The sequence below is a fragment of the Curcuma longa genome, chromosome 6, assembly GCF_044706935.1.
Source record: "Curcuma longa cultivar G26 ecotype Majalengka, Jawa Barat chromosome 6, ITB_CL_G26_1.1, whole genome shotgun sequence".
Lineage (NCBI taxonomy): Eukaryota > Viridiplantae > Streptophyta > Magnoliopsida > Zingiberales > Zingiberaceae > Curcuma > Curcuma longa.
Window position 1 is genome coordinate 5,053,663 of NC_133866.1, and position 18,774 is coordinate 5,072,436.

The 18,774-nt window shown below is 43.0% G+C and overlaps 4 protein-coding genes across 4 annotated transcripts; 2 read left to right on the plus strand and 2 right to left on the minus strand.

The window, feature by feature from the left end:
* Window positions 1–2,328: 2,328 nt before the first annotated feature.
* Window positions 2,329–4,954, minus strand: LOC141830995 (uncharacterized). Its single transcript, XM_074718446.1, has one exon. The coding sequence runs from the start codon at window positions 4,916–4,918 to the stop codon at window positions 2,504–2,506; it is 2,415 nt and encodes an 804-aa protein (XP_074574547.1). The 5' UTR covers window positions 4,919–4,954; the 3' UTR covers window positions 2,329–2,503.
* Window positions 4,955–9,776: 4,822 nt separating this feature from the next.
* On the plus strand, window positions 9,777–12,033 carry LOC141830683 (L-type lectin-domain containing receptor kinase S.4). The gene has a single exon (XM_074718103.1). The coding sequence runs from the start codon at window positions 9,777–9,779 to the stop codon at window positions 11,877–11,879; it is 2,103 nt and encodes a 700-aa protein (XP_074574204.1). The 3' UTR covers window positions 11,880–12,033.
* Window positions 12,034–13,746: 1,713 nt separating this feature from the next.
* Window positions 13,747–16,011, minus strand: LOC141831001 (uncharacterized). The gene is made up of 5 exons (XM_074718452.1): window positions 15,691–16,011; window positions 14,758–14,911; window positions 14,531–14,563; window positions 14,343–14,437; window positions 13,747–14,252 (listed from the first exon to the last, which is right to left on the minus strand). The coding sequence occupies exons 1-5, from the start codon at window positions 16,009–16,011 to the stop codon at window positions 14,040–14,042; spliced, it is 816 nt and encodes a 271-aa protein (XP_074574553.1). The 3' UTR covers window positions 13,747–14,039.
* Window positions 16,012–16,364: 353 nt separating this feature from the next.
* LOC141830684 (glycerol-3-phosphate acyltransferase 5-like) lies at window positions 16,365–18,024 on the plus strand. The gene is made up of 2 exons (XM_074718104.1): window positions 16,365–16,949; window positions 17,020–18,024. Exons 1-2 carry the CDS (start codon window positions 16,365–16,367, stop codon window positions 17,950–17,952), a joined length of 1,518 nt encoding a protein of 505 aa, XP_074574205.1. The 3' UTR covers window positions 17,953–18,024.
* Window positions 18,025–18,774: the final 750 nt, after the last annotated feature.

Here is an 18,774-nt window from a genome sequence, read left to right on the forward strand (position 1 = left end):
GCGACATTATCGTGCGCGCCCGTGCGCAACAGTCAATCCACCGTCCATCACGCGTGATCGTACAAATTTGACCGTCAAAAAGTGGGAATGCACAGTGCCGCTCCCTCGACCTCCGCCGCTTCCAGCCGCCGTCGCCGCGCCGTCCGACCACCGTCGACAACCGGACCGGGCTCGATCGACGCGCCACTTGCCGGCGCGTCGACCGGTGCCGGATTCCGGTCGGATTGTGGTCGGAATCCGGCGCAGCCTCTGCCCGTCGCGATTCCAGCGAATTGCTGTTGGTTTCCGGCCAAATCGCGGCCGGAGATCGGTCGCAATTCGCCCGCAAATGGCTCGGCACCGCAATCGGCGATTTCCGGCCAAATTCGTCGGATTCCGGCCACTATCCGGTCGGAATCCGACGCCGACCGTTGCGTAGGTGAGTCGCGCGTCGATCGCGTCCGGTCTGATGGCTGGCGGTGGCCTAACGGCGCGGCGATGGCGACGGCGGCGGCAGCGGGTGCGGGTCGTGGGTATCGCGCAGGGGTCGTGTATTTCTCTGTCGCGCAGTATATCAATTTCCTGTAAGTACATGTATTTTTTCTTTACAAGATGGAATCTGTCGGCTCCACGATCATCTATGAGGAGGTAAATTGAGAAATTATAGTTGGTCACGATGGAGGAAGGTATTATTCGACTTTGTCAAGATTCAAATTCTTGTCCTCTTCTATAAGTTTATTCTGTCGTAACTAACTCAGCTATGTTCCGAGAGCATAAATACATGTATATCAATATTTGGACATATACGGTATATTTTGATAAAATATATATTTACTTTACTTATCCAAAAGAAAATAAGAGGGTTTCATTTTTTTTTTTTGGCCTTTTGAATGTTTTTTATTTTCATTAGTCGTTGATTTTTTAGATATTTTGGACGGTCAGGATGATTTATTTTACACGTGGAACGGCCGCGATTTCGGCTTCGAACTCTTCTCGGAGACGAGATCGGCTTCGGCGGAGACCGGCGGAACCGCCGATCGGGAAGTGAGAGCAGCAGTTCTCCGCCGGCGCCGGTCACTCTTGCTGTTCTTCTCGTCGCATCCACATTCTCGTGATCTCCAGGTAATCCCTTTCTTTCTCCTCCTTCTTTTCCGTTTTTCTCCGATGGATTAGGGTTCTTCTTCCGCCACTGCATTCGAAAGCTCTATTTTTGCCTTTTACTCGACCATTCGATACGCTCTTTTGACATGTATTTACGGGCACCAAGTGTAAAACAAGCTTCTTTCTGGTAGTTTGTAAGTCGAATTCATCGGGTTCATTTAAACATTCATGAGCATTGATCTTCTGCAAACACTCATGCTAAGTAATGTGCCAATGGCAGCATTTTTTCTATGTAAGCCCCTTCTTTCCTCTGCTAGAAAGTTGACAAAGTAGCAGCCCTCTTTTTAAACGAGAAGAGTGAAAGAACTTGCACAATGATACAGTTTATGATACAGGACCTAAACCTGACTGTGATCAATGATCTGTAAAACAGAACTTGCAAGACTAGCAAAGCAAGCTGAATACCATGACCAACTGTAACTGCATTTAACAAGAAGAATTGGATTGATCTAATAGAAATCAGAAAGATCACAAAACAGGAAGGTTAATTTTAATGTTGAGTATCTGTCATTTTACTCTCATAAGAGTTGCCTCTAGATTCCTGCATCCTGGAATCAAGGTGTTTTCACCTTAGTCTCCATTCTATTTGCATCTGTTTCACTCACAAATAGAATTTCTCCTCCTGATCTTGTGGTATCTCTTTATGATGAATATATTTTTGTTCCTGAAGAAAATTCAAGGCCCACTGTTGTACTATAAGCTCTTCTTAAAACCCTTTTTCATAGCATATCTTCATAGTGTGAGTGCTAAATTGTGCTTTATAGTGAAAGCCATATCTAGAAAGAGTCATCACAAGTTTTTTCATGTTCTAGAACAAATAGCAAGGTAATGGAAGATGCTCTTTTGTCAATTCACAATAGACAACCTTCGCTGCCCTGATCGAGGATCTGCGAATTCTGATGAGCGAAATTTGATGCTTTGTTCATTTCAAATGCTCATTTGCTTAATATTATCTCTACAAAAGTTCATTTTACTATCAAAATAGAATTATCTAAGGTAAAAATATCTACTTTACTCAACTAAATTACTAATTAAATCTTTTACTTAACCAAATATGGAGCATTTCAACATTAGTCAAACCTAAAAGACATGTCAAAGAATTAATAAACTTGATAATAGATTTTTACCTATATTAATCAGGTTCTATGTGAAATTTATCATGTCATATCTAATATAGTTTCTCTCCTTCTCTATCCATGAACACAGTTATAATAGATCAGGAGATGAACATAATCTTTGTTCAACACCTTTTGAGCAAAAGCCACACACAAAACTAGGTCTGAAATCATGAGCAAAAGCTCTTATTACATAGATTCTATGAATAATTCACACCTATTTAAAGCTGAGTTTCGATTACACATGCTCATGTAAAGTAGGCACAAATCCTATCGATGAGTAAGATGTATCTGATTCTTATGCTCTTCTTAATCATAACTGCAGCCATGAATGCCCAGAAACCAAACACAAATCCAGGAGCAAATCCAATGAAATACCATATTCTTTCATACTCATCATCTTCCTCTTCTTTTGTTACTCCGTTATCAATGGATGAGTTGTTGCCTAGGCACCTGTTCTGTAGTGGCTCCCCACAAAGCTTAGGATTGCCAATGTAGGACAAGTTAGTAAAGGTTTGAAGTTGAGAGCCTGTTGGTATTTCTCCAACAAGATTGTTATAAGATAAGTTTAAGACAGTGAGAAAATTTAAAGCCGAGATACCGGGAGGAATTCCTCCCGACAACTGGTTGTTTGAAAGATCAAGCGATTCTAGTTGACTCATGAGCCCAATGTTATCTGGTATATTTCCTGAGAAATGATTCAAGGAAAGGTTGAGGAAGTGAAGGCCGCTAAGATTTGTCAACTCTCTAGGAATCGTGCCGAATAGATTGTTATTGGAGAGATCAATGCTACTGACACGAGCACTCGAAGTGAACTCAAGTGTTAAATCCTTTGCAATTAAGATGATGTTCCCTACATCAAAGTTTTCAAAGATGATGTTGGAGGTAAAATTAGCAAAGTGAAGAGGTAAGGAGCCAGACAGAAGATTGTGAGCAAGATCTAACACTTGGAGAGAAGGGATCAATGGTAGGCGCAATGGGATTGCACCGGTGAACTTATTAGACCTCAGAGAAAGGACCCGTAAGGACAGCAATCTCCTTCCGATCCAACTGGGTATGGCACCAGAGAAGTTGTTCCCGCTGAAATTGATAACCTCGAGTTTGCTACAATGTTTCAAGGCCAAGGGAATTGTACCAGATAAACTATTGTTGCTCAATTGCAGTGATTGGAGCGTGGCTAGAAATTTGAATGTTTTGGGGATGCCGCCGGATAATTTGTTGTTGGAAACGTCAATGAAGATCAATGTTGATGAATTGCCCCAACAATCTGGGAGTGCTCCAGATAAATCATTGTTGGCGAAGTTCACAACTTGCAAATTCTTTGTTGCACAAATGGAAGATGGGATGCTACCATTCAGTCTGTTGTTGGACACAATGAAAAATGGAGTTACCAAGCTTTCTGGAATTGAACCTAAGAAAAAATTGTGTGAGAGATCCAACAACGCTGTCTCGATTTGTATGTTTGGAAGCAAGCCTTCAAAGTTGTTGTAACTTAAATATATATTTCCAGAGCGTCCTAAAGAGTGCCAAAACCAATCCGGCAAAGTGCCTGAGATTCTGTTATTCGATATGTCTAAGGTTATAAATTTGGTTTGGTTTCGTAGCCACGGAAGAAATTTGGATCCCAAATTGCAATAGGACATGTATATTTCACTTGCTTGAAATGGAGAAAGCCAACCTTCACTCACCTCGACTGACAAATTATTCTGAGATAGATCTAATGTATCTAAACTTGTGAGATTGGCGAAGTGAGCATCTGTGAGAACTCCAACTAAGCTGTTTGAAGACAGGCTTAAATACATTAATGCAGATAACTTTGCCAATGATGTTGGAACTGAGCCATTCAATTGATTGAAACCAAGGTCGAGAGAAGCCAATCCGCTTCTGCATCTAGATAATTGTTCAAAGAAGTCAGCAAGCTCCCCTGTTATTTTGTTATCAGTAAGAGTGATTCTACTCAGGTTGCAGAGACTGCCCAAGGCTCCAGGTATGGCTCCAGCAATTACATTACCAGGCATGTCCAGAACTTGTAAGTTTTTAAGATTTCCAATGCTTTCTGGTATCTCTTGGCGGATGTCGTTATAGCTTAGATCCAGGTAAAGAAGATTGGAGAGATTGCCTAGTTGGTAGGGAATCTTTCCACTGAATGCAGCATAAGACAGATCCAAGTAGCGAAGATTGGAGAGATTGCCTAGCTGATAGGGAATTTCTCCACTGAATGCAGCAAAAGAGAAATCCAAGTGCTCTAACATAGTCAAAGATCCAATCAACTCAGGAAGTGGAGCTCCAGAGAAGTTGTTGCATCTTAATTCCAACTCATTTAAATGCTTCAGATCAAATAATGAAGGGTGTACCTTGGCGGGAGCTCCGGGTCTCTCTGCAGAACAAGAAGCAGAGAGGTAAAGTTTTACAACGTGACCTGTGATGTTGTTGCAGCCGACGCCTTCCCAGCTGCAGCAGTCATGGCCCTTCCATGGAGGTAGTTGCTTAACGGCATCGGGGACGCCAGCTCTCACGTTGAGGAGGGCCTCCCTCTCCTTCTCGATGCAGAGTTGCATGGATTTGGAGGGAAACAGAAGAATGATCAAGAAGAGGTAGAGCAGAGGATTGGATGCAGTAGCAGGGGAAGCCATGATCTTACACAGAGAGGAGAGGAGAGACATGCGTGCCTAGTCAGTTTATCAGCTACAAAGAAGGATGATCTTACACGGAAGAGAGGAGAGACTTGAGCATTGACGATCAATATCATTCACTTTAATATCATTGAAAAGTGGTGGTTATAAAAGCTCGTGGTTGGACTTTTCTTCGGTGCATGAAACGTTTGCCATCGTGATTGACTAGCATGCTTTCTTTTTTGTGGTTATAAATTCTGAGTCTTGTGAGGCGAGGTCTTCCTTCCTGCAGATGATGGTAACAAAGCTTCAAATTCCGGAATCCACATCATCATCTAAAAGGCCACATGAAGACAATAATCCTGAAGATGCTACACCAGAATGAATTTTAAGAAGATGAGCAGATAGATCTTTAAATTATCAAAAGGTTACATGAAGACAATGATACCGTCCAAAGAAAGAATCCATGCTAGAGGTAAATTCACTAATTACAAAATAAAACACTTCTTTCATCTTATTCCAACCAACACACCGTGGGCAACCAATACACCGTGGGCGGTTCCAACACTAGATTCAAAGCTCGTCGACGTGCACGCTCTTGTGATGAGGCTGCAGAAGGAGAAGAAGAGACCTGCAAAGTACTCAAAAAGAGAGTTATAATGCCACTGAGAGTGGATCTTGGCAAGTCACTTCGACGGTCAAGTTAGGGTTCGGCACAGGGAGTTTAATGGCTTGAGGAAGTTAGGATTTATGTGTGCGTCCCTGTGCCCATGGGCATGGGCTACCTTTTTATATCAGTTGATCTCCGAAATATTAACAATCATTTGAGAAATATTCTAGATATCCTTGTTTTGTTATAGAAAGATTCCGTTGTTATATATATTTGAGAATGCGTTCCATGTTTCCTTGAAATAATTAGTTCTGTGCTCTCCGATTTAGACGGAACGACCATGCCTCCAAATATGTGCCGAGGATTGATCCCGGACGTAGGAGGCGGGCCAAGACTGAGTCATGAGGTTGGCACACGACACAAGAGGGTGATGATGTGGGAAGCGTGCCAAGACCAAGTCAAGAGGTCGGCACACAAGGTAGGAAGCGTGTAGACATCAAAGTCAGAGGTCGGTACTTGCTTAAAGAAGCACACCAAGATCGGAATAGGAGATCGGCACCTGTTTAAGAAAGCATACCAAGACCGAAGTTAAAGGTCGACATATGCTTAAGAAAGCACAATGAGATCTGGAGTAGGAGGTCGACATATGCTTAAGGAAGCATATCGAGACCGAAGCGATAGGTTAACACATGCTTAAGGAAGCACACCGAGAACAGAGTAGGATGTCGGCATGTGCTTAAGGAAGCATACCGAGACCGAAGTAGAAGGTTGACATCTGCTTAAGGAAGCATACCGAGACTGAAGCGGGAGATCAGCACATGCTTAAGGAAACACACCGAGATCGAAGTAGGATGTCGGCACGTGCTTAAGGAAGCATACCAAGATTGAAGTAGGAGATCGATACCTGCTTAAGGAAACATACCGAGACCGAAGCGGAAGGTTTGGGGTTTATTTGAATTCATAACCTTCAAATTTTAACAAGTAATTATATTTACCCTATTTGTCTCATATTTCCTTCTTTTGACACCCTCGTCATCACTAAATGACCCTACTGGATCACATCTTAAGAAAAGCTTATCCAAACTTAGTCAATTAATATAATATCTAATAGATGAAAAAGGTATTGCTCAAACAACATATCTTCTGAACACGTGCAAGCAACGAGTCGAGTTGATATTTGGTTGATAAATTTGTAACAATAGAACAAAGTTCGAATTCCTACATGTGCATACGCTTGGAAAATTGCTTAAACAACATACCTTTTGAACACATGCAAAAAAAAATGTGCAAGTCCCACGGAAAACCGACCATCAGGATAAGATTACTTTTCAGCAGATTCCCCTTAGTACTAACATTCATGGCTAATTCATCAATCTCCACAAGCAACTGAGTAAGGTTACATTTCAAGATTCTTGGATACATTCATGGAATGATAAATTTATAATAATATAATAAAGTTTAAATCCTTATGGATGTATATTCTTAAGGAACTAATTTCTCTACCTAAGAAATACCATAATTTATCTCTCTTAAAGCTTTGGGGTGAACAGTGGAAGAACATTTGGGATGAGCATTATCGTCTTATGCAACAATGATTAATTCATCGAGCACATGATATACATCTTTCGGTGTTCGAATAGGTTGGACAATTTAGACGAATGAATTGACTTACAATCCAAGTAAGTTAATCGAGTTGATAGTGTTTAAGAGGAAATTTTTTATGTATTTTTTTTATTATTTTTATTTTTAAAAATAATTCTATTTTTTTTAAATATATTCTACGAATCTAAAGCACATCTTATCCTCTCACAACTTATTGTGGACGTTAAGCACGATCAAGATTGGGTGAGCATGAAAAACCTTAAACCCTAAAATCCTCTAGAAGTTCTAATTGGTTGTATTATTGTTGCGAAGCGATAAACTTTTGACGTATAAGTTTGACTTGTATGTCAAGTCAAACATTGCTGCAAATGGACAAAGTCTATACGTTTCAAGTCAATTCAATCCATTGCTCGAAAGAACCAGCCCACACAACACATTTTCATTACCTTTTGAAAGGGGAACCCTAAAGTCGACAAGTCAATTTATTCAGCAATCAGCATTTTCATCCCCTAGGCGAAATCTGTTGAAAATCTTTGACCGACCACGAGCTGCCACGTGGGCAAACTACACCCCCTTTCGACTATCCAACTAACCGAAGCACCTGGATCAAAGATGACACAAAGATTTTAAATTTAACTCTACCACTCTTCTTACTTTGAACGGAAAAATAATCTCACAACACACTACGTCGTATTAATCTCACGTAAAAAGGATAGTCTAGTACACGAAACTTTCATCAATATAAAATTTTAGAAAAAGAGTAAAATCACATTAGATCTATTATATACACTCTACTCTGTATTGTAAAAAACTGATTTTTACTAGGTGGTAAGTTGAGTTAAATTTTATAATGTTAAAACTTATTTAATAAGATAATCAAGTTAAAGCTAATATAAAATGAATTAAGCTTTTGAAATGATCATTCAAGTTTGATTTGATTTTTTTTATGAGCTTGAATTTTATTTAAACTTGGCTTGAATTTGATTTCGTTTATATATTATCAAATTCTCAATTCAAATTTGTTTGAATTATTTTAAATTTTAAATATTTTTTTTAAATTTATTTAATTGATTATTCAAATTGATAATTTAAATTTATTTATTTAACATGTTAATAAAATTTTATTGATGAATATTTAATAATTCACGAATATTATTCATGAATATTAATAAATTGAATATATATATATTCAAACTTATTTATTTAATTTAATAAATTATTTAAATTTGTTAATTTAATTGATCTTGTGTGTATTGAATGACCATGAATAAGTTTTTATCAAGTTGAATATCAAATTTATTCATGAACGTTTGATTCATTTACAGTTTTAATTTTCATGACTCAAATCTATGATATCTAAATTACACGATAATAATTTTATGGTTATGGTAAGGAAAATGAAATGAGATGGAAGAAAATGTGACTGGCGTCGTCGTATATAAAGATTGTTCGTCGAGTGCAAGTTGGCACGCTGTTTTTTGTTGCATTGTTTGGCTTGGCCTGGATTGTGAGGTGCCCCTCGTCTCGCCAAATTGCTTTGTCTTTGTCTTTGTGATTCCCCATTCCACATTCCCCATTCCACTCACTGGAATTGACTTGGTCTCACACACACACTTCCACTCGCTCCTATTGTTGACTTGGACACGCTTTCCCTTATATTTTTATTCGTCGTCTTCTTTGTTCCATCTTTTTCTTTTCTTTCTTTCATCATATTTTTCTAGAATTATAAACGAGCCAAACTTTATATTATCCAAGATTATTTGATAAAATAATGGAATCAAACTAAACTAGGTCTAAATTGAATCGAATAATTGAAATTGTTATTTAGCTTGATTTTTGTTTTATGAATTTAAATTTTACTCACTTAAGTATTATTGGCCTCCTAATTTGAACTTATTTAATTATTTAAAATATTTATATTTTTAAATTTATTTAATATCATTGATAAAAAAATTTGTCGATTAATATGATTCATAAATTATATTTATAAATATTATTCATAAATAATTTATAATAACATTCACAAATAATTTATATATATATATATATATATATATATATAACAAACTATATATATATGTGTGCACAGCATGCAAGCAATAGCATTTGAGTATCACTTTTTTTAATAACAGTATTATTTTTAATTAATTAATTATTTTTATTTATGATTAAATCATTAAAAAAAATTCTTTTAAAATTCAAGAGTTAATTATAATATTAAATATAAAAAAATTTAAATAGATGTGTTGAATTATTATTTCATACTTCTTCATCTCTCACATTTCAACAATTAATTTTTTTTATTTTAAAATTTTTCTTATGTTTAATACTATAATTCAACACTTAAACTCTACAATTCAAATGCTAAATAATTTAATTATAAATTTAAAAAAATAAATAAAAAATTGTATATATATATCAAATTTATTTATTTACTTAATTTATTTTTTATTAAATAAATTCTCACTGAGTCGGTAACCATTTGGTTCGCTCACCGCCGCTCTAATTTTTTCGCTAAATAAACACAGCACTAAATTCTTCCCAACAACTGATGACCAGAGTCGCCTACTCGGTCCCACCACAAGTCTCCTCTCATGTGATTGTGACCGTCAATCGAGAGTCGGTCCAAATTTCAACGGTGATAGGACTTTCCCTTCCTCGCCGCTCTGCTACAAAAGAGGAGCAGAGCCGTCGACAATGGCGGAACCCCTCGCCTCCTCCTACACCATGAACCAAAATTCGACCTTTCTCGCTCTCCTCCTCCTCCTGTATCTCCGCTCCACCTTCGCACAGCAGGAGGAGTTCATCTTCACCAGCTTCTCTGGCGGCGGAGGCAGCAGAAATGGCAGCGGCGGCGGATTAAGCTTGAACGGGGTGGCGGAGATCGAGAACAGCGGGATCCTGCGGCTGACGAACGAGACCAGTCGCCTGATCGGCCGCGCGTTTTACCCGACGGCGCTCCGGTTCCGGAACGCCAGCGACGGCGCCGCCTTCTCCTTCTCCACCGCCTTCGCCTTCGCCATCGTCCCCGAGTACCCCAAGCTCGGCGGCCACGGGTTCGCCTTCACCATCGCGCCCTCCAAGGACCTCCCCGGCGCGCTCCCGAGCCAGTACCTCGGCCTCATGAACGCCTCCGACATCGGCAACGCCACCAACCACGTGTTCGCCGTCGAGTTCGACACGGTCCAGGACTTCGAGTTCGGCGACATCAACGACAACCACGTCGGCATCGACATCAACAACTTGGCCTCGAACGCCTCCGCCGCCGCGGGATATTTCGACGGCGGCGCCGCCAAGAGAGATCTAAATCTGAAAGGGGGGCACACGATCCAAGCTTGGGTCGACTACGACGGCGAGACGAAGGTCATCAATGTCTCCGTCTCGCCTTTCTCCGCGAAGCCGAACACGCCGCTGTTGACGTTTCCGGTGGATCTGTCGGCGATTCTCGAAGATCACATGTTCGTGGGCTTCTCTGCGTCCACTGGATTGCTGGCGAGCTCCCATTACCTCTTCGGGTGGAGCTTCAAGATGAACGGCGCCACACGATCGCTCGACCTTTCGTCCCTGCCTTCGCTGCCGCGGCAGAGGAAGAAGAATGTCACTTTGATCGTCGCCGCCTCCGCCGCGGCGGCGCTCCTCCTCGTTGCGGTCTTAATCGCCACCGCCTACCTCTTCTACAAGATCAAGAACGCCGACGTGATCGAGGCGTGGGAGCGGGCCTACGGCCCGCACCGCTTCTCCTACGAGGAGCTGAAGCACGCCACGAAGGGGTTCCGGGACCGGGAGCTGCTGGGCTTCGGAGGCTTCGGGAAGGTGTACAAAGGGACGCTGCCGGGAACGAAGATGGAGGTGGCGGTGAAGCGCGTCTCCCATGAGTCGAGGCAGGGAATCCGGGAGTTCGTGGCGGAGATCGCCAGCATCGGGCGGCTCCGCCACCGGAATCTGGTGCAGCTCCAGGGCTGGTGTCGCCGCCGCGGCGACCTCCTCTTGGTCTACGACTACATGCCCAACGGCAGCCTCGACAAGTTGCTATTTTCCGACGATCCGGCGCCGACGGTCCTTCCGTGGCCGCACCGCTTCCGGATCCTCCGCGGCGTCGCCGCCGCGCTGCTCTACCTCCACGAGGAGTGGGAGCACGTGGTGATCCACCGGGACGTGAAGGCCAGCAACGTCCTCCTCGACGCCGAGCTCAACGGGCGCCTCGGCGACTTCGGGCTGGCCAAGCTGCACGAGCACGGGGCCAACCCGAGCACCACCCGCGTGGTGGGCACGCTCGGGTACCTCGCCCCGGAGCTCACCCGCACCGGAAAGGCCACCACCAGCTCCGACGTGTTCGCCTTCGGCGCGCTGGTGCTGGAGGTGGTCTGCGGGCGGCGGCCCATCGACCCCAAGGCGCTGCCCGAGGAGCTGGTGCTGGTGGACTGGGTGTGGGCGCGGTGGACCACGGGGCGGTGGTTCGACGCGGTGGACCAGCGGCTGGGAGGCGAGTACGACAGGGAGGAAGCCGAGGTCGCCATCAAGGTGGGCCTTTGGTGCTCCCACCCGGCGACGGCCTCTCGTCCGGGGATGAGGGACGTAGTCCGCTACCTGGAAGGCGGCGACGTGGCGGAGGTGCCGCCGCTGCCGACCCCGGCGGAGTACTACGACCCCGGGAAGGACTCCGTCGGGTTCGACGATTTCTTGCGCTTCTACGGCACGTCCTCGTTCGAGAAGCTGTCGTCGGGCTCGGCGGCGTTCGCCGACGAAGCACCCTCGGCCAGCTACTCTCCTCTTGCTCGGTTCTCTCGTGGAGGCGAATGAAATTGGGTTCAATTCAATCGAGCCGGTTTGGTTCAATTAAGCGGTTCAAGAATGGAACGATGACGTCAGTCCACTGCTGTCCTCCTCATCCTAATGGATTGTGATCAAGGCTCTTTATTTTAATAATAAATGAAAATAAAGATTTTTTTAACGATTTTAATAAATAAATAAATAAGATGTTCTTACCAAAGATGAGTAGACTTCCAGTTGATACCTACCCCGGCAAGAGAACAAACCTACACAATTCAAACATGAAAAATTAAAGAACTGCTAACCTTCATTATCACGCCTAAACTGCCATTAAAGAAATGTAAACAAGGAATGGTCAGAGTTTGGGTTCATGAAGCAACCACAAGAGTATTATTTTTTTAAGTGTAAGGTTACACATGAAAGAAACAGATGTATTGATGGCAGCATTTCAGAAGAAAACTTGAGCAAGTCATCATTTATGCAATAAACGAACTATTAAGATTATCTGAGGTAATTTAATCTTTAGTAAGTCATCATTGATGGCATCATTTATGCAATAAACCAACTATGTTTGATGACCAACTAAGTTTAAGAGGTAAAATAATCTGTTGAACAATCATTACCTAACTTGAGCATCAACTGGAATATGAACATTGTAAATCACCCACTGGATCATAAAAAAAAGGAGTAAGATTAAGTTACAGAAAGCATACAGTATAAAAAAGAAGTAGGTGTTCAGTTTTGCAGGAAACTTAGATTAGTTAGTCTTTAACATTTTTTTGTCTTTTACTCATCTTTGTGTCCAAGAATATTTTTTAAACAATTGTTGCAGAAAGGCATGAACTAATCAGGTTAGAATCTATTAGAAGAAATCTTATCAGTAGCCAAACACACCTATCTATCAATCCCCAATTGCTACTAAGTTACAAATCCTACAAATTGCCAATAGCACACCTGGTGTATCTCAATAGTTAAAAGCCAGCTCATACCTGTTTAAACTGAGAGGCTGAGATCTTCTCTTTGGAAGTAATCCTTGCATCTTCCTGAACCTCCTCACTTATATCAGCATCATCTTGCCAGCACACTAGACCACCTTATCTTCAATGCCTACAGAAATAAGTGTAGTCTTAAACTAGTGATGGATGTGGCATTCAGATTGTTAAGGTACATGCAGTAGAGGTAGATGCAAACCGGCAGATAAAACTATTTCTTCCTGTTCAGGTTGTGCAAAGCCCAAAATGAGAGGCACAGATCCACAGCAGACAATGAGCTCACTTCTTCCCATTTGATGATGCAAGGTACTGAAGGCTGGAAGTCCAGACTTTTGCAATATGACTGAACTTGGCTGCCGGGTTATTTACCTGCATATCCCAAAGAGACTATCTCCATGCACTATCATCTGCCTCATTAAAAGTTCTTGGATGCAAAATTTATGGAGGTTCCTTCCGAGATATGTATGGAAAGTGACAAATTTGCAACTGGATACCACTCTGGAGGCTTCAAATCATTTCTACCTTATTTCCATTGATCACTCAATGGGCCAGTTTCTTGCTTGATCTTTCACAAAGAGAGGATCCTTATGAGCTGTGGGGAATTACATCAAACTTCCCGTCCACCCTCAGTAAGAAACAGAGCAATGAGATACATAGCTTGGATTAGCTATTTGAATTGTTAGTTCAATTCAACTCTCTGTTCTACTTGAATTTAATCCAAATATGACTCGACTCTTGACCATGTTCTACTGTTCAGGTCGACATGAACATTTAATATTCCTACATAAAGTAAGATTAACAAGGACTAAAGTCTACCTTAGTTGTGTTGAATAAATATAAATGAAAAATCGATATCCCAATACTATGCCACATAATTTACATCCTAGTGCTCGTTTATGAAAGACATGCGAAAGAATACAGACAATATTTTATACCAAAATAAATACATGCATTATAAACAAAAATATGCTTGACAATGGAACAGATCAAAATTGGTATGCACAAAGGATGTCACAAATACATTGGAACTAGAGTTCATAGGCACCAAAACGGTGCTTGGATGTACATCACAGTATACTAGGTTATGGAAAACCCAAGGCTTCTATTATCTAGTTTTATCTTTATTCGATTACCAAAAGAATGACCAACCTTTTCTTTCTCCATTAGTACACAGCTTGATGTAATCCCTCCGATGGATCTACAGCCCCAGCTCCTTTTTCAACTGAGCAAGAGTTTCCTCAATTTCCTCAATACTATCTTCAATGCTGCCTTCCTTGTTACTCTTCTCATTACTAGAAGATTGAGATGGATTCCCATTCTGATACTCATCTGAAGAGCTGTCTTTTTCAGTATCCAAATCACTAATGTTAAGCTCCTTCTCCAAAAACTCAACAAATTCCTCACCAATGGCCTGAAAATCAGGACATAATTAAAAACGCATGCTGTTGTAATTTAAAGAAAATTTGTTTCAAATCACAAACATGATTGTAAATAAACTTACGGACAACTCTTCCCATAAGCTTTTAGGTGCCTCTTGCGAGTTTATTCCTGCTTCCCAGTTACGAAATTCAGCTTGTAGATCTTGAAAGAATTGCTCTGTAACATCATTTTTTCTGGTTATCTTTGGTCAAAGCAGCTCTTGCATTATAAGAATAATATGGCATGGTTCCTTCTATGAACAAAATCTACCTAGTGATATTTGAACATCTTTGAAAAATTCTCCTGCAGAGTAAATGGTTGTAGATTTACAATCAAATTAAGATCAGTAACTAGAAATTACACTATTAGCTAGCTATATCTGTTGACAACAGCCTAAAAGGATGAGGAGGTTTAACAATGTTTCTAAGGAAAGAGAGAGACTTAGGAATCAATAGCAGCTCATAGAGGGGAGAAAACATGAGGAATATGTTCCATACCAAAACCATAGAATTCCTCATCAGGGTCACTTCTTGTCTTTTCAGCTGTTCTTGAGAAATCACCACTTTGGTTCCCATACTTGAACTGTGATTCTGAATTCATCAAGGTATTGTATGCATGTTTGACTCTCATGAATTTCTGCTGAGCATTTGCCTGCTAATGCAAGAGAATATACGAATGAACATAAGGCTTTTGCAATACGGGGCAAAGTAACAATGCAAGTAAAGACAACCCCTCAAGCACATTGAACCGAAAAAACAGAACCGACCTGGTTATTGAACAGAACAAAAAACAGAACCAAGTTGCTCTCTGGGTCAGTTACACTGGAGAAGCAAGAAAATGGAGGAAAAAATGGTTCAGCCACTGGTTTTTTGAGAACTGGAAAAATTAGGCAGTGTTCTGAATAACAATGACATCAAGGGATTATTGAAACTTTTGATAAAATCAATAAATTAGCTTCTTTGTTTTTTCTTTTTTGAATTTGATGGGAAGAAACCCTTCAGATCTCATCTGCTTCTCAACTCTTAATCTCTCATGTTGTAGGTCTTCAACACTTGAAACCTTCAAGACAAGCCGCCGACCATTGTCACCCTCCAAAGTTAAGCCTCAACGCTTTGAATAAAGTCATCACCATTCCTTAAATGTAAAATTTACGTCCCAACTATAACAGAGACATGTATCAGTTTCAGGCGACCTTCCACTACACCCCTTTGTATAACGAGATATTCAGACTGGGGTTTCTATGATTATTTTTTGTGAAGATTTGTCTTTACAGCTTCGCTTCCTAAACGATTTAAACTTAGGAGACTCCATAAGATTGAAATTAAGCAAATCCTCAAAAGCACAAACACGAAGTTATCATGTTATTGCACAGTTGCATTGAATAATCTCGATCTGATGCACGAACAAGCTTGACAAGCAATTACTATCACCTCCTTGTTGACATCAGGATGGTACTTGAGGGCGAGCCTCCGGTAAGCCCGCTTGATCTCACGCGGGCTGGACGAAGGGGACACGCCGAGGACCTCATAAGGCGACTCCCTGCGACTCGCCCTCATCTGAACGGCGCGCCGCCACGGCCCGCCACGCTGTCTCTTGCTCCAGCTCCATCGAACGCACGCCGGACGGGAGGACCCAGCGGCGCGGTAGCGCCGAGGAACGATCGAGCTGAAGACGGAGGCGCCGAGAGAGAGCGGAGAGGCGGGCGAAGGAGACGAACGGATCGCGACGGCGAGCGGCGGAACCTGATCCATTCTTCCACACCATTCGATTATTTGCCCCTTTTTTTCATTTAAAATTTATATAAATTCGTAATTAAATCCTTAGATAGCTATTGGGCCCAAATAATGGGCCTATATTGGGCTGAGTCCATACCCAAGATATCACCTACTCCTTACAATGCTTTCCATGTTCAAACCAGTTTCCATCCATAATTAATTAAATATTTATTAATTAATTAATTTATTTATTTATTCGCCTCATTGTATTCCAAATAACTCCACTCGGTAGCTAGAGACAGTTGAACGTCCCGTTTCCTTGCGAGGACTTTGGCTCCTCTCCTTTCCGTCCACGCCATGTCCTTCCTCTATAAATATATCCGCCTTCCATGAAGAGCAGCTGTGTGAGGGCCATGGGCGACCGGACGATCGCGGCGGAGTTCGAGGGCACGCTTCTTAAAGTAGACGATCCCTTCCCTTACTTCATGCTCCTCGCCTTCGAGTCCAACTCGCTGGGGTTGGTCCGGTTCGCTCTGCTCTTGTTGCTGTGGCCGGTTCTTAGATTGCTGGGGCGGATGGGCCGGGATGGGTTGGTGTTGCGGGTGATGGCGTTTGTCGCCGTGGCGGGGGTGGAGGCGGCGGAGGTGGAGGCGGCGGCGCGGGCGGTGCTGCCCAAGTTCTTCATGGAGGACGTGGATATCGCGGTGTGGCAGGCGTTTCGGTCGTTCGCGAGGGGGCGGCGGGTGGTGGTGACGCGGTGGCCGCGGGTGATGGTGGAGCAGTTCGCGAAGGAGCATCTGTGCGCCGACGTAGTGGTCGGGAGGGAGATCGGTGTGAACCGGTTCGGATTCGCCACCGGTTTGGTCGAGCCGGAGGAGGTCGCCGTGAAATTGGCGAGAGTGTTCGGTGGTGAACCGATCGATGTGGGTTTGGGTCGACCGGAGTCGGACCGGGGTTTCTTGTCTCTCTGCAAGGTAAATAAATTGTTTTTATTAAAATTTATTAATAGAAATTTTAACGAGCCGGATTTAATTAATTAATCAGGAAAAATACAACTCTCCGATTCCCTTACTGTCGACCGAGCCGAGTCAGACCGGACTAGTCGAACCGAACCGGCCTCCGCCTGTGATATTCCACGACGGGCGGCTCGTAAGGCGGCCGACGCCGCTGACGTCGCTGCTCATCCTCCTCTGGTTCCCGCTTGGCCTCGCCCTCGCCGTCCTCCGAATCGCCGTCGGGCTCCTCGTCCCCTTCCGGTGGATGCCCTTGGCCGCCCCGCTCCTAGGCGGCAAGCTCATCGTACGCGGCCGCTCCCCGCCCGGCACCAGCAGCGGCGTCCTCTTCGTGTGCACCCACCGCACCCTCATGGACCCGGTGGTCCTCGCGGCCGTGCTCGGACGCCGCATCCCCGCCGTAACGTACTCCATCTCCCGCCTCACCGAGCTCCTCTCCCCCATCCCCACCGTCCGGCTGAGCCGCGACCGGACCGTCGACGGCGCCCGCATCCGCGCCGAGCTGGCGCGAGGCGACCTCGCGGTGTGCCCCGAGGGGACCACCTGCCGGGAGCCGTTCCTGCTCCGGTTCAGCGCTCTGTTCGCGGAGCTCACCGACAGGATCGAGCCGGTGGCGATGAACCACCGGGTGGGGGTGTTCCACGCGACGACGGCGAGAGGGTGGAAGGGGATGGACCCGGTCTACTTCTTCATGAACCCGAGGCCGGTGTACGAGGTCACCTTCCTGGGCCAGCTGCCGGCGGAGGCCACGTGCGGCGCCGGCGGGAGGAGCGCTTACGACGTCGCCAACAACGTGCAGCGGATGCTAGCGACGGCGTTAGGGTTCGAGTGCACCAACTTCACGAGGAGGGACAAGTACAGGGTGCTCGCCGGCAACGATGGCGTCGACGGAAACTCCAAATCGCCGGCGACGTGGCCGTGGTCGGTCAAAATAAAAGAGGTGCTGCGATTCCTGCTGCATTAAACGCCTTCATTTCCGTGTCTACGTGATTAAAAAGAAGTTAATTATCTGATAATAAATATTGTATACGAATTATATTCCATTTTTCAAAATATTGTTTTTTAAATTAAAAAAAAAGACTTTTTAGTTAAATAAAGATTTTATAAGATATGAACAATAAATTGTTTTTATCACATTATCGATATGAATGAACATTAATGTGGCATAGTAGGTTAACTTGGAGCACCCCTAATACGTAGGGACGAACTCTTCGTTCACTTCCTCATTTCTATACTCGTCTTCTCTTAGATTCGAACCAACTCAATTATGCTCCAGAGGCCTCATTTCTATACTCGTACATGATGGATGGGATGTGAGATTGAATCATCTATATCAAAACTAATCTGGTTGTAAGATCTGAATGAATACTGGAATCCGTCCTTACTAATGGGTAATATGTGAGTGATATTTATGGTTCATCGAAAGGGTTTAGGGTTTCCTTAAGGAATTAGTTGAACGAAAGAAAGAAAGAAAGATTCTCGAACATCCACCTAGACAATTCAAGCCCACCTTGACCAAATTGTGGTTAGCTTGGGTGAGCCACTAAGTCCCACCAAGTCTTTTCTTTAAAAAGTTAAACTTGTATTAAGGCAAATTTTTTCTCATCCTACCACAACAACCGCTAATAATATACTATGCTTTTAATTAAAATAATATTCAAATAAATTAAATGTTTAAAATTCATCCTAACACACTTTGCACAAATATATTGACAACATTCGATGATCAATGGAGATCAGGAGGTGAGTTAGACTCCTTAATTTATCCGTGGTTGAGTTCTTTTAA